At 53.3% G+C, this 12,343-nt stretch overlaps 1 protein-coding gene across 3 annotated transcripts in view; it reads right to left on the bottom strand.

The window, feature by feature from the left end:
* TROAP (trophinin associated protein) overlaps positions 1 to 12,343 on the bottom strand; it is a 395,831-nt gene that overhangs the window by 26,819 nt on the left and 356,669 nt on the right. For all 3 annotated transcript variants that reach the window (XM_086964115.1, XM_086964124.1, XM_086964108.1), the window contains one exon: positions 11,249 to 12,137. In XM_086964115.1, the coding sequence (XP_086820241.1) occupies positions 11,249 to 12,137 (889 nt within the window). The remainder of the gene's footprint in view (positions 1 to 11,248; positions 12,138 to 12,343) is intronic.

The raw sequence follows: 12,343 nt of genomic DNA on the forward strand, positions 1-12,343 counted from the left end.
TCCGAAGCCGAGCCCGAAGGCGGGGCCGTAGAACCTATTGAAAGATCTTGGGTAAGGCCTAGTGGCGATCCCTCGACCTGAGCCTTAGGAAGCGTTTCGGCCCCAATGTCAGATTGAGGTAGCTCCTCGCTCGAGCTATCCTCCATGGCCCCAAAGGCCCCGCCGTCGTCTCCTACCTCTTCGACGACTTCTTCCGCTTCGAGTATTTCAACGTCCTCGTCGTAGTTGGAGTCAACCTCCGACGCAGGATTAGATAAGTTCTCACGAGCTTCCCGGGCAGCTCCTTCATCATCTCCGGCATCGAATATGTCCACAGGCGCCGGTGCAGTCTGCTGGGCCTCCTGGCGCGCAGCGCGTCGATGCTTAAGAGTCTTCTTGGATCGAAAACGGGAACCAGCCATGCAGCTGGCTTCATCATGATCCGGCGACAGACACTTGTTGCACACCGGGTGGACGTCGATGTGGGGATACTTTGAGTTGCACACGGGACATCTTTTGAACGGGCTCCGTTCCATGATAGTTCGTCGATAAGGCCTCTGGCGTCGACTGGGCCTTCAGCGTCGAAAAGCACGCGGCTCTCCTGGAAATCCGGCTCAGAACAGAGCTGGAAATAATCGGGCCCCGAACGCAAGACTGTACCGACGAAAAACTAAAGGCCTTTTGGCCTTAAGAAACTTTTATATCGATTCCGACTAGAGTGAACCAATATACATCCGATCCCAATGGCGGAAAAAAACAATCTGGGGATGGAGTCGATGTCCATGCGCACTGTAGTCCAGGGGAGGAGCCACCTATCTCGTGATACTTCGAAGCCTCTTCCAGGATAACAATGTGCAATCATCCGGACCCAACACTAGGCGGCGATCTATGCACAGATATGAATTCAACAGCCCACATGCCTCAAACATGGAAATATGCATCTTTGAGATCTAGTGTTGCGAGGAAATCTCCCTGACTGAGTAACGGTAGAACCTGCTCTAATGTGAGCATGTGAAAGTGTTCTGATAGAATGTACTGGTTTAGGGGCCTAAGGTCCAGTATGGGTCTGAGGGACCCGTCCTTTTTTGGGATCAAGAAGTACAGTGAGTACACCCCTGTAGTAGTAGTGTGGCTCACTGGTTAGAGGCGGCAGACCCGAGAGCAGAGGACGGCCCGGGACCAGGGTTCGATTCCCGGCGCGGCAGGTTTCTGGACCAGGGTCAGCGGACTCGATAATTCTCTCGCCTCGGTGCCCACTCTGATCAGCGAGCACACTCGGCAACTCTGGGCATTAGCTTGCCTCATCTTCACTAACGGCCCCCCAGACCGCCGGGGATGCCTGGTCTCACCCTGGAGATACCCATTAAGGGACCATCTCTCAGGGAAGCCAGGAAGGGTTTCGCGGCGGTCGAAGCGCCAGGACGCCTACGGGTCGCAGTGCGCTATATAAATGCCTACACATTTACATTTACCTTTTTGTTCCACAGGCACGAGCTCTATGGCTACTTTTTGCAGCATGCTGACTACTTCCTGCTGCAATAATTGTAAATGCTCTGCGGACATAGGACGGTGTCTTGGGGGTATGTTGGGTGGAGTGGATGTTAACTCCAGACAATGACCGTACTGGATAAGCTGCCTCACCCACCTGTCTGTAGTGATGGATTTCCAGACCGGTAGGAACTGTTGTAGTCTCCCCCCGACCGGTGTGGTATGGCCGGGGGCAGTGACAAGACGTCACTGTTTGTTAGTGGCGGAGGATCGGGAGCTGTTGTTTCCAGGACCTCTGCCCTTGGTGCTGTTCCCACGGTAGCCACCCCTATTGTTCTTGTTGTAGGTGGTCTGCGTGCCTCCTTTACTGTATTGTGTCTTTAGGGACAGCTGGCCTCTGGAAGCTCCTCTATTGTTGGAGCGACGAAAGGAACCACCCCTGAACTGCTGCGACTGTAGGGCCCCCATAGACTTTGCAGTCTCTGTGTCCTACTTCATTTTTTCTAAGGTGGTGTCCACCTCTGGTCCAAATAAGTGATCAGGGTTAACCAGCTGATTGAGTATGGTGGTTTGTATTTCGGGCTTGAAGCCGGAGATTCTCAGCCAGGCATGTCTTCGTAACATCACACTTGTATTAATCGCCCTGGCTGCAGTGTCTGCTGCGTCCAACGCACACTTAATAGACGCGTTTGATATAAGCTTCCCTTCTTGTATGAGCATTTCTGCTGCCTCCTTATACTCATCTGGCAAGTGTTGCAACAGGGTCTTGAGTGTCTCATAATGAGCCCCGTCATATCTGGCTAAGAGTGCCTGTGTGTTGGAGATTCGCCAGATATTGGCCGCTTGAGCTGCCACCCTTTTCCCCGATGCCTCTAGCACTTTAGATTCTTTGTCAGGGGGAGGAGCATCACCCGTTGTTGGAGAGTTCGCTCTTTTGCGGGCATTGGAAACTACCAGAGAGTCCAACGGCAACTGTCCCTTGATATACGTAGGGTCCACAGGTGCTGGTTTGTATTTTTTCTCAATTCTGGGGTTTATTACTCTTGCCCTTGTGGTCTCCTTAAAGATGTCTCCAGCGTGTTTTAGGACACCTTTGAGCATGGGTAGAGTTTTGACAGTTCTCTCTGAGGTGGAGAAGGTGTCAAACAAAAAGTCTTCTTCAATAGGGTCAGCATAGAGCTGGACATCATGATTTTTTGCTGCCCTCTCAATAAGTGCATTAAACGCAGCCGTGTCTTCTGTAGGTGACGTTTTAACAGCATAGACCTGACTGTCCGAGGCAGTCTATGAATCCCCTGGGTCAACAGCGTCTGTCCAGGGTTCAGTGTGATCTTCTGGATCAGTGTCTACAGGATAACTGTATTCCTAAGTCACCCTCTCCTAAATCCACATTTGAGTATGTGGGTGAAATAGGAGCAGTGTCTTGTCGATGTAGTTGTATGGGTTCAAAAAGAAGAGGTGACGTAGCAGAATCCATCTTTTTCTTCAATGGAATTTTATATGACTCCATAGGTTGTTCTGGGGCGATTTTTCGCTTGAAAATGGAAAGTCTACCCGTCTCGGCGTCGATGAATTGCCTCGACTGATCTTCCTGCGGAGGCTGTCGATGCTTGGTGGCTCCTTCCATAGTTGTGGGCTTTGGCCCCATGGACACCTTTTTGGTCGCCTCAATGCCCGTCTTAGGTACGAACGCTTTAGGTACCACTTTCGGCGGCAGTGTGAACTGAATCGGTGCCGACGACTTCGTAGGTTTACTGACTGGCTTCGGGGGTGGAGTGGTCTTCGGCCTGACAGCAGCAGCCTTTTCTTTGATGCGTTGCAGCGAGTCAGACACCTGCTTCGAAAAAGAGGCTGATGGCTGTGTTGACTCGACGGTGTCTTTAGAGCCACTGCTAGTCTTGGACTCTAGGTCCTTACTGCCCTTGGCCTTGTCGAGTCGACATTTAGGATGGAGAACGTTCTGAGTTTTGAGTCCCTTGTTAGTGTCTACGGCCTTCGGTGCTGACTTCTTCGGGTCGACGTCCTTGGCCACTTTCTTCGGCGCCCCGGCCTTCGAGACCCTGTAGCCCCCGGGTCGATAACACTCTTCTGCTTTGTCGGCACTGATTGTTCAGAACCCTTCGACCCAACCAAAGTAATACGCACTTTTGGTTTCGATTTAGTTTCTGGTGCTTTCGGTTTTGTAGACACCGATGCTTTTGGCTTCGATTTCAATTGGTCAACCGATGGCTCGTTGGAAATGTCCGTACCCGGGCCTTGAGGCGAGGCTGTAGAACTATGCGTTCGATCTTGGGTAAGGCCATGTGGCGATCCCTCGACCTGAGCCTTATTGAGTGCTTTGGTCTCAGCCCCCGTACCCACGGTTGGGGCTAGCTCCTCGCTCAAGCTATCTTCCACGGCCCCGAAGGCCTCATCGTCGTCTCCTACCTCGTCGACGTCTTCATTATCGACCATTTCTACATCTGCGTCGTAACTGGAGTCGACCTCCGATGCAGGATCAGACAGGTTCTCTTGAACTTCCTGCTCGACTCCCTCATCTTCCTCGGCATCGAAGATGTTTACCGGGTCAGGTGCCGTCTGCTGGGCCTCCTTCCGTGCTGCGCGTCGAAGGCGAATAGTCTTCTTGGAGCGGAACCGAGAACAAGCCATACAGATGGCTTCATCGTGATCCGGAGACAGGCACTAGTTGCACGCCGGGTGGACATCGATGTGAGGATACTTGGAGTTGCAAACGTGACATCTCTTGAACGGGCTCCGTTCCATGATGGATCGTCGATAAGGCCTCTGGCGTCGACCGGGCTTTGGTGCTGAAAAGCCACGCGGCTCTTCTTGAAGTTTGGCTCGAGGATAGAGCTGGAACGAGTACTGGGCACCAATTGCGAAGACAATACCGACGATAATTAAAGGCCTTTTGGCCAAATGTAAAGGTTTTTATCGGTTCCGAACTTGAGTTAACAAATATGCATCCGAACCCAATGGCGGAAAAAAACAATCTGAGGATGGAGTCGATGCCCATGCACACTGTAGTCCAGGGGAGGAGCCACCTATCTCGTGATACTTCGAAGACTCTTCCAGGACAACAATGTGCAATCATCCAGACCCAACACTAGGCGGCAATCTATGCACAGATATGAATTCAGCAGCCCACATGCCTTACCTTAGAATATCCCCAGGCGTCAGACTGGATCCGGAAACTTTTGCGTAGCAATACCCCTGCGCGTCGGTAGGCGTCTTCCGCGGCCGTCGTCGTTAGCGCCGGAATGACGTCGCTGGAGTACTTAGACGTCACCGGAGTACTTAAACGTCGCCGGAGTACTTGCATGCCGCCCTCGAGCCCGGACGTCAGTTATTATACACAGCCATGATAGAACCAACACTGGTGCCATGAAAACAGGGCCCTGAAAGGGGATGACCTTAACCCTAGATATCGGTTCGCAGAACGGGGAGGATGGGTGGGTCGGTAAGGAATCTAATACTAACTACTGTTTCTTACAGATATATTGTTACCGAAGGTAAGTAACTTGTTCATCTGAAAGAAACAGGTTAGTATTAGATTCCTTACCTTAGAATAGATACCCCAGCAATACCAACCCCGGTGGTGGGTCTGCGAACCAATAATCACACCAGAAAGTCCTGGAGGACGGAACGGCCAAAGAAGCCATCCCTCCGGACTTGGCTGTCCAGGCAGTAGTGTCTTGCAAACGTGTGCAGCGAGGCCCACGTAGCCGCCTGACAGATGTCCTGCAAGGGGACTCCCCGGCCCAGGGCAGTAGTAGCCGCTGTGGCCCGAGTGGAAGGGGCCCTCAGCCCAACAGGAGGTTCCTTTTTAGCCAAGGAGTAGCATGCCTTGATGCACAAAACGCCCCACCTTAGAGATGGTCCGTTTCTGCACCGCCCGTCCCTTCTCAGTGCCCACGTAACCAACAAAGAGTTGGTCATCCACCCAGAACTGGCATGTGCGATCTAGATGGTATGAGAGCGCACGTTTTGGGTCCAGACGGTGGAGCCGCTCTTCCTCTTTAAAGGGATGCTGAGGCGGAAAGAAGGTGGGCAAGGTGATGGACTGCCCGATATGGAAGGCTGGGACTACCTTGGGCAGGAGAGAGGGTCTTGTCCGCAACACAACCTTGTCCGGATGGACCGATAGGAAAGGAGCTTTGGAAGAAAGAGCCTGGAGCTCACTCACTCTCCTGGCAGAGTAATGGCAACCAGGAAAGCAGTCTTAAGGGTAAGAAGACGGAGAGGACAGTTGTGAAGTGGCTCGAAGGGAGCGCACATCAGATAAGTACAAGGTTCAAGGCCCACTGAGGCATCATGAAAGGAACAGGGGGGAACATTTGAGTGATACCCTTCAAGAACCTATTTACAATGGGGGACTTGAACAAAGATGGCTGATCAGGTAGCCTTAAGAAGGCGGAAAGGGCAGAAAGGTAGCCCTTGATAGTGCCAGAGCAGAGCCCTGCTGGGCAAGAGAAAGAAGGAAGAGGAGAACCTCAGAAAGAGGGGCATTGAGAGGATCCACATGCCTTTGCTGTGCACCATGCCACAAATCTGTTCCACCTGCAGGCGTATACCGACTTTGTGGAGGGACGCCTGGCTGCCAGAATCACAGTACAGACTTCAGGAGGCAAGTCAAATGGCCTCAACTGTCGCTGCTCAATCTCCAAGCATTGAGGTGGAGACTGGACAGGTTCGGGTGGAGGACCGTCCCCTGCTGCTGCAACAGAAGGTCCTCCTGAAGAGGCAGACGAATCGGAGGAACGACTGATATACCAAGTAGCTCGGAATACCAGTACCTTCGCGCCCAGTCCGGAGCCACAAGGATGACTTGGGCCCGGTCGCTCTTGATTTTCTTCAGCACTCTGGTCATAAGTGGTATAGGCGGAAAGGCATACAACAGATCGCAACTCCACTTGCGAAGAAAAGCGTCCCCGAGCGAGTGCAGCCTTGGAAATTCCAACGCGCAGAACTGATGACATTGCGCGTTCTCTTTGGTGGCGAATAGATCTAACCAAGGCTCTCCTCACTGCAGAAAGAGGGCTTGCGCCACGTCCGAGTTCAGACGCCATTCGTGATCCATCATGCACCTTCGGCTGAGCTTGTCCGCCCTGGCGTTCCGAGAACCTGCCAGGTGTTGAACCACCAGGGTCACCCCCTGATGATCCAGCCACTGCCAGAGGCGCAGAGCCTCCTGGCAGAGGATCCACGACCCCACCCTGCCCTGTTTGTTGCAGTACCACATGGCGGTGGTGTTGTCCGTGAACACCCGCACAACACTCCCCCGTACAGAGGGGAGGAATGCCTTCAGTGCTAGACGAATCGCCCGCAGCTCCAGAAGGTTGATATGGAGCCGGGACTCCGCCGGAGACCAGAGGCCTCTGATCTCCACCTCTCCCATGAGGCCTCCCCAGCCCTGGAGCGACGCGTCCGTCACAACTACGTGCTCCGGTTGAGGAAGGGATAGGGATCTGCCGCTGACCCAATCGCGGTCCGTGAGCCACCACTGCAGCGTTCCTGCAGTGTCCTCCGAGATCAGGACATGGTCGGACAGGTTGCCCTGATGCTGGGCCACTGAAACATCAGGTCCCACTGCAGAGCCCTCATCCGCCACCGGGCGTGATGCACCAGAAGGATGCAGGAGGCCATCAGCCCCAGAAGCCGCAGCGTCAACTTGACCGAGACCTGGGATAAAGGCTGAAAGATTGGGATCAGAGCCTGAATATCCCGGACCCGCTGTTCGGGAGGATAAACCCGAAACTGCGCAGAGTCGAGGACCGCTCCGATGAAGAGGAGCTTCTGAGAGGGGTACAGGTGTGACTTCGGCACATTGATGGAAAACCCCAGCTGGTGCAGGAGGTCCGCCGTTGTCTGGAGGTGGCTGACGACTGTCTGGGTCGAGCCCGCATTCAACAACCAGTCGTCGAGGTAGGGGGAAGACTGAAACCCCTAACCTGCGCAGATGAGCTGCGACCACCGCCATCACTTTCGTGAACACCCGTGGGGCGCTGGTAAGGCCGAAGGGGAGCACAGTAAACTGAAAGTGCTCGTGGCCTACTGTGAACCGCAGGTAGCGCCGGTGGGACGATAATGTGGAAATAAGCGTCCTGCAAGTCCAACGCTACCAACCAGTCTCCTGGGTCCAGGGCAGCCAAGACCTGAGCCAATGTCAGCATGTTGAACTTCTCCTTCCGGAGGAAGCCATTGACGTTCCGTAGGTCCAAGATAGGGCGCAGGCCCCCTTTGCCCTTCTTGGGAACCAGAAAGTAGTGGGAGTAACAACCACACCCTACTTCCGGCCCAGGAACGCGCTCAATGGCCCCCTTGGCCAAGAGGGCCCTAACTTCCTCTTGCAGAAGTTGCAAGTGATCCCCGAAACGCGGTGGTATTGCGGTGGCATGGCTGGAGGGGTCGCCTCGAAGGGGAGGGAGTAGGCGATTCGGACGATTTGCAGCACCCACATGTCCGACATGACAGTGCGCCAGTGGAAGTGGTGATGGCGAACCCTGCCCCCCACTGGCGTCACATGGGCCTGAAAGCACGGACTAGGAGGGTTTTGAGGCGGATGCTGCAGGGGAAGGTGTGGACTGGCCTCGCCGTTTTCCCCGATACTGCGGTTTCCACGGCCGTCACCGCTCTGTGTGTTAGTCTGCGGTGCGTGGCTGGCAGCACGTGTGGGAGCGCCCCTTCTTTGACCACGAAAGGAGCGAAAGGCACCTGTTTTCTGGCGTGGGTCAGAGAGGCCTAAGGACTTGGCCGTAGCCCTGGAGTCATTAAAACGCTCAAGCGCACGGTCTGCCTTGTCGCCAAAGAGGCGACGGCCATCAAACGGCATGTCCAGAAGGGTGGCCTGGACATCAGCCGAAAAGTTGGCGGTCCTCAACCAGGCGTGGCGTCGAACCGCCACTGTCGTTGCCATCGCCCTGCCCAGTGAGTACGTGGTATCCCGCCCACACCGGATGGAATACGGTGCCGCATCTCGACCCTCCGCAAGGGCTTGGGCGACTTTAGTCCGAACCCCCTCCGGACATTTTGGCAGCACGTCCGCGACCGTGTCCCACAGAGTGTGGGTGAAGCAGCCCAAGAGGCATGCGGTGTTGAGTGACCGCAGTCCCAAACTCAGGGACGAGAACACCTTCTTACCGAATTGCTCAACCTCTTGGATTCCCGATCGGGCGGAGCCGTTGGGAATGAGGTCTGGGGTGGATGGACAGGAAGCAAGGGTCGCCCGGAGCCGGGCGGTAGCATCTGGGCACGTTCCTATCTACAGGCGGACCTGTAGCGGGCTTGGACCAAGTGCCCAAAAGAACGTCACACAAGGCCTCATTAAACGGCAACAGAGGCTCAGCCGAGCTTGCCTGCGGTTTAAGGACCTCAGTGAGGAGGTTAGTCCTCACGGCCGCGACGGGGAGCTCCAGGTCCAATGCCTTGGCTGCCCGCATCAACACTACACTGTAGGTAGCCCCCTCCTCCGTAGCCACGGTTGGAGGAGAGACAAACCTAGTGTCTGGCGAAGTGTCCAGCCCACTGGCATCCCCAAGCTCACATGTCCAGTCCTGTTGAGGCTGCACTCCTGTGCCAGAGGGTCCACAGATCCCTCCCAATCCCACTCGTCACCCATCACCTGAAATTCAGGTTCAAAGGATGGGGCCAGTTCATTGAAGTAAAAATCTCCAAGCGACGTCGAGAGCGGTGCCGATCTGGCACCGGAACCGAATCGAGGGAAGGATTGGGGACGGCGTCGCTGGGGGTGACACCCTAGGGGCCGGCGCCGGTTTGGTAGTGAGGTCGGCCGGCGACGACCAAGATCCGGAACCCGATCCAGTGGGGGCCTGCGGCGCTGGGACCAAAGTCGCCGGCTGCGCCGAAGCGCTCGGCGGCGTTGGGCCGAAGCACCCGACCCGCCAGACCCCCCCCCAGTCTGGGCCGCTTTGCCCGAAGACGCCGCGGAATCAGACTGAGGAGGGAGCGACCTCATGGTCATGAGGTAGCGCTCGATCCCCTCCGGCGTTGTGCCATGCCCAGGGACCGGGAGGTATGGGGCCGCCAGCGATTCCGGCGGAGCCGTGTGGGCGGAGTCACCCGAACCCCGGCCACGTTGGGCGGGGTCGGAAGAGCGATGACGCCTTCCCGACCTCGCATGCCTCTTACCTGAGGATCTTCAGCCCGAAGACCGATGCAGACTATCGGAGCTACGACGACTCCGACCCCTCGACCGGTACCGCGACCTCCTCCTGGACCGGGATCTTGAACGGCGTGGGCAGACTGCCGGCTCAAGTTGCTTGCTGGACCGCTCCAGTCTAGCCTTGGACGTCAGAGCCCAGCAATCAGAGCAGGCTCGGTCGTCGTGGTCGGGGCCCAGACAATGAAGACACCGGCGATGGGGGTCGGTAACCAACATCAGTCGGCTGCAATCGACGCAGGGTTTGAACCCGGGCATCCCTACAGGCACCGTAGGAGTCGAACGACTCGAGAAAAACAGATCAAAAAAGTTTAGTTAAAAATTGACTAAGGGGTAGAGCTTCTCCGGATCTGCGCTAGCTGGCGCGGAAAAAAGAAGAAGTGACGTCAGCGCGCGAGGGCGGCGTCTAAGTACTCCGGCGACGTCATTCCGGCGCTAACGATGCAGACGGAGCCATGGACGACGCCTACCGACGAGCAGGGGTATTGCTACGCAAATGTTTCCGGATACAGTCTGACGCCTGGGGATATTCTAAGGTAAGGAATCTAATACTAACCTGTTTCTTTCAGATTGCCCATTTACTGATTTCAGAATTGAGCCCAATACCTCCTACCAGTATCAGGTGTATGAATTTTTGGTCACTAAATTGTGACCACACAGCCGTATAATTATTAACATATGCTTCCAGGGCAGTATTTATGAAAATATAGTCAATGGTTGTATGCATTCCCATACCTTAAAAAGATGATATGTCGTCCTTCCCACAAGAATCATTTAGATATAAAAGGACAAATTCTGCTAATGTATCCTCTAAAAATTTCCCTTCTTGTGTGTATTCAAAATGTATGTCCGAATACTTGCCAGGCCCTAAACTATCAATAACATGACAGTTCTTGGAGCATAAATGTGGATTAAAATCCCCTAAAATGACAGCCGAATAAGGTGTGACTAGTTTGTCCTTATAACCTTCCAAAAAGGTTTTAAGACTAGACAAATGCTCAGCAGCAGAGATTCTTTCAAATGAGTTATAAAAATTTACAATTAAAACGTTGGCTAAATTGGTAGGCATAATTTTGATGGCTAAACAATTTACTAACCCAGAGTCCAATTTTTAATGATTACCTGTAATCTTCAGGGAAATCAGTGTTATTAACCCCCCTTTAGGTCTACCCACTGCAGAAGGACTTGCAGGTTCAAAACAGGTAGTATACCTGTCCAGCCAAAGAATATTATCCACTTTCTAAGAATCTTGAAGCCCAATCACATCATATTCCTTTAGAAAGTTATTCCATACAACATCATCCATTTTATTTCTTAGCCCTGCAATATTCCAACTAAGTATTTTAACGAACCCTGCTCTACTTGACTCATCTCTTTGAGCTAGATTATTTATGGGCTCCCTCTGAATGCCCTCTTACTGCCCCCGAAGGTAAGGTAGTCACACAGCTGCCGTGACACACCATAGTTCAGAACGGAGTCTTATTACACTGAGGAAACATGCTATCTCCTTAAGCAGCAGCATCACCACTAAGCAATAACCTTCAAGAGTCACTCTCCCCAAAAGGACAAGAAGAAAAAAGGAAAGATGCACAAGTCACTTACCTAAGGCAACAGCACTGCCGGCAGGAACCTTTGAAAGATGGATTGGGAGGTTAGAGCAGATTGAGCCCTGTGAGGAGAAGGTTGGGGTGGTGCTCATCTTCAGAACATTGCCAGATCCAACCAATCGTGGCACAGAGACACTAGGCAAACAGAACTGATGTTCAGGACTTGAGGAGTAAGGGGGAGATTGATGTTCCACACCGGAAGCCCCTGGGAGAGAGCGGTTTTCTGTAGTTTCTGTACACGAGGCGCCAAGTAAGGGACAGTGTTCAGTATTCATGGTGGCAGGAACAGACAGAGAATGATGTACAGTATTCAGGGTGCCTGGGTGGGGCTCATCGACGGAGGAGCTAGGGAAGGGCTGTTGTTCAGTATTTAAGGTGCCAGGATTGCATAGAAATGGCTGATAGTCAGTGTCAGCGTTAGTGTTGCCAGAAATGTAAGACAGTGGGTGGTCTTGAAATAGGACACCAGAGTGAGATGAATGGGTGACAATGCTTTGAAAAGCAGTGTGCACAGAGGGGACGAGGCCAGCTCGGGAAGTGTGCAAAAATGGCAGGTCACTGTGAGGAGGATGGGGTTCAGAGAGATTAAAATCACAGACAATAGCGTGAGGTTGTTGTGGCTCAACACCAGAGGATCCAGGACCCTTTTGGCCTTTTTGGAGACCCTGCCGGTGAGCTATGGTGGAAGGGGGCTGAGGCATTTCCACAGAGGAGCGCTGGTTGCATATTGTCCCATCCCAACGATGTAAGTCCTTTGAAGCAGCCATAGGTTCTGGTGAGTTTGGTATCACAGTTCCATCTATGGGAATTGGTAGATCTGGAAATAACCGCGATGCATAGGCTGCCATTTCCTGCTGCAGCTGTTTGTAGAGATTTCCAATGTGCTGGAAAGAGCGCAAAAGAGGAGATTAGAGTTTCTACACCTCAGCCACATGCAAGTTTATCCCCAAACATTTTGAGACCATCCAATTCAAATTGTCACAAGCTATAGAGGAATTAATTGCTCTTTGATGATAAAATTAAACCCAAAAGACGATACAGAAGAAAGCAGGAAGGACCTGCCTCAACTTAAATACAGAGGCTGATACGA

This window comes from Lissotriton vulgaris, chromosome 1_1 (genome assembly GCF_964263255.1).
Source record: "Lissotriton vulgaris chromosome 1_1, aLisVul1.2, whole genome shotgun sequence".
NCBI lineage: Eukaryota > Metazoa > Chordata > Amphibia > Caudata > Salamandridae > Lissotriton > Lissotriton vulgaris.